The sequence below is a fragment of the Setaria viridis genome, chromosome 7 (genome assembly GCF_005286985.2).
Source record: "Setaria viridis chromosome 7, Setaria_viridis_v4.0, whole genome shotgun sequence".
Lineage (NCBI taxonomy): Eukaryota > Viridiplantae > Streptophyta > Magnoliopsida > Poales > Poaceae > Setaria > Setaria viridis.
Genome location: NC_048269.2, coordinates 27,367,410 through 27,370,206, shown reverse-complemented (window position 1 = coordinate 27,370,206; position 2,797 = coordinate 27,367,410). Strand labels below are relative to the sequence as shown.

General features: G+C 63.5%; 1 protein-coding gene across 1 annotated transcript; it reads right to left on the bottom strand.

The window, feature by feature from the left end:
* On the bottom strand, positions 1-2,639 carry LOC117865160 (probably inactive receptor-like protein kinase At2g46850). Its single transcript, XM_034749295.1, has 3 exons — positions 1,581-2,639; positions 1,406-1,489; positions 1-1,325 (listed from the first exon to the last, which is right to left on the bottom strand). Exons 1-3 carry the CDS (start codon positions 2,401-2,403, stop codon positions 286-288), a joined length of 1,947 nt encoding a protein of 648 aa, XP_034605186.1. The 5' UTR covers positions 2,404-2,639; the 3' UTR covers positions 1-285.
* Between the last annotated feature and the right edge of the window lie 158 nt (positions 2,640-2,797).

Below are 2,797 nucleotides of genomic sequence, written 5' to 3'. Positions count from 1 at the left end.
TGTACAAGAGCCAAATTACATATTCAGATGGAAGTTCTTGGGAACCATAAAGTTTATATCACACTGACTGCATCGTAAGGCGTCTCCGCAGGCATCACACGGCGACGGAGTACTGCACTGTAGCGCAGTAAACATTTGCCAATCGCCGACGATTACACTATGCCAACCACACATTGGCACGAAAAGCATGCACAAGACTTTGAAACAGCAGATGAGCAGAGCTGCTTCAGCAAGGAGAGGCCTGCTTGATCTGGATATTAACAAGCGGAGGGTCATCGTCTACCTTCACGGGAGCTGGTGGTGCAGGGTGTCCGGCGACATGGAGATCATCTGCAGCAGGCTCGAGCTCGAGAACGTCTCCTCGAGGGAGATCTCGATCTTGCTGCTGCTCCCGTTGTTGTCCCTCAGGATGTGCATCAGCTCCTTGGCGACGGCGAGCATGCACAGCCCGTTCTCGGCGCTGGACAGGCACCGGACGGCGAGGTCGAACACCTTCCTCACTTCGTCGTGCGACGCCGGGAGCTGCTTCCCCGACAGGAGCGTCGGGTCGATGACCTCGTGAAGCCTCCCCTCCCTCACCTTGGGCGCAACCGAGTCGAACGGCATCTGCTGCCTCAGCCCCGTCAGGAGCTCGATCAGGAGGTGGCCGAAGTTGCAGACGACGTCCTGGTCGTGCGACGCCGAGTAGTACGTCGCCGGCCTGGTGAGCTTGTACCCGGCGATCTTGGCGGTGAAGTCGGTATCCAGGAAGATCTCGCTGGACCTCAGGTCGTGGAGGAAGGTCGGCGCGGCCTCGTGCGCCTGCAGGTACGTCAGCGCGCTGGCGAGCTCGATGGCGACGTTGACCCGGTGGTACCAGCTGAGGACGCGGCCCTTCATCTGGCGCAGGTGCTCCTCCAGCGTGCCGCCGGCGAAGTGCTCGTGCACCAGCAGCAGCGCATGGCTGGAGTCAAAGTCAAGGCAGAAGCCCACGACGCGGGCGATGTTGGGGTGGGAGATCTCGGACAGGAGCTCGATCCGGTCCAGCACCAGCCTCAGCTTCCCCTGCGTCTCGTAGCCGATCCTCTGTACCGCCACCAGGGAGCCGTCGTCGAGCACGCCGGCGTGCACCGTGCCGTCGACGGTGTCCACGGCCTTCTCGCTGTCGATCCTCTTCGTCGCTTCTTCCAGCTGCTCGTACGTGAACTGCTTCGCGTCGCACACGCTCCGGAGGATCTTGGGGATGCACGCAGGGTCGAGATCCCACCGGCTGTCCTTGGACGGCTGCCTCAGGAACAGCCAGAACGAGACGGCCGCCGCGAGGAAGAACAGCGACACGAAAAATCCTGTGCACGTATCTGAAATCGGTGAAAAACCTGACTGATCAAACCGGGGAAAATTTGTGTGGTGTGCGGTGACCGCGTACCAGCAAGAACAACCGCCTTCTTGGAGCAAAACCGTCCCTGGCAACAACCCCTGCCGTCACTTGCCTGCCCACCATTGCTGCAGGCTGTGGACACAAATGCATACACATTTGAGGACCGGTATGTTGGCATGGCACGTCGATCGTACGAGTAGATAGAACCAAGCAGTGTACTTACATGTGCCTTTGGAGCAGCCTGTGCCCTGTGCGAAGCCGTCCCCGACGAGACCCGCCGCGCACGAGCACCGCACGCCGTCGTGCAGCGCCGTGGCATTCATGAGCGCCGCGCCATCGGCGCATTTCGCCATGGCGCTGCCCCTCGGCACGGCCCACTCGACCTCGATCCCCCTCACAACCCCGCCCGCCGGCGCCGACCGGTTCTTGACCCAGCTCGAGAACCCTCGGCACCCGTAGTCCGCGAACACGCCCAGCCCGTTCCCGGGCTTCCAGACGCTGCCGTCCGACAGCGGGTAGCAGCACCCGGACCTGCCGCCGCACGTCGCGACGTCGTCGCAGCCGGCGCGGCAGAGCGAGGAGTCCTCGCAGGCGTATAGGCGGAGGACGTTGGCCGGCGTCACGGCGAGGAAGGGCGCGGCGTCGAGCGCGGCCGCCGGGGAGGTCGGCCGCGAGAAGGCCGCGTACGCCGCGTCGCACGGCGCCGGCGACGCCGGGGCGTAGTCGAGGAGCAGCGACCCCGAAGGGAGGAAGGCGAGGACGCGGAAGGTGGCGGGGCCGAGCGCGAGGGTGAGGGTGGCGTTGGCGTTGCAGGAGAGGCGGAAGACGGAGGAGTTGGCGCCGGCGCTCCCGCAGGAGGAGTTGAGATGGAACGGGAAGGGGAGGACGAGGTCGCCGCAGCGGTCGGTCCCGCCGCAGCCGCTGCTGTCGGCGGCGTGCGCGGCGGAGGCCGCGAGGAGGACGAAGAGAAGGAGGAGGCGGAGGCGGGGCGGCGGCAGAGGAGGAGTCGCCATGGGTGGCTGTGGGCGGTCGTGGGCGCGCGGCATGCTGCTTGAGATCGAGTACTCCAGTGGGGTTTTGCCGGGTAGTTGTAGGTGGACGGTGTTGGGGACTGCACTTCGGTTGGCGCGCGGGGCTGAGGGGGCGTGGAAGACCTGTTTCCCGGATGGGGAGGGGAGGAATCGGCTGGAGCTCGAGTGCTCGGCAATCAAACGACCAACGGCTGCCAACGACTGTTGGCGCCGGATTCGGCTTTGGAGCCTGCGCGCCAGAGGTGGGTTGCTTGAGCTTGTTTGGAGGCTGAGCTTGCGCATTTCTATGGCGCTCCGAGATAGGTGCCGCAACAGTAATGGTGGCTTGAGTTTGAAGGTTTTCTTTTTGCTCTTTTCTACTGTGTCGAGTTTTTACGGTTCCCAGCTTGAGTAAGTTCTAAAAATTGAG

What these genes read in the sequence shown, in the direction of transcription:
- LOC117865160 (XM_034749295.1), bottom strand. Translation starts at nt 2,403, where the DNA reads ATGCCGCGCGCCCACGACCGCCCACAGCCACCCATGGCGACTCCTCCT. An exon ending in AGGCTGCTCCAAAGGCACAT is followed by an intron (nt 1,490 to 1,580) that starts GTAAGTACACTG and finishes TTGTGTCCACAG; the next exon opens with CCTGCAGCAATGGTGGGCAG. An exon ending in GAAGGCGGTTGTTCTTGCTG is followed by an intron (nt 1,326 to 1,405) that starts GTACGCGGTCAC and finishes ATACGTGCACAG; the next exon opens with GATTTTTCGTGTCGCTGTTC.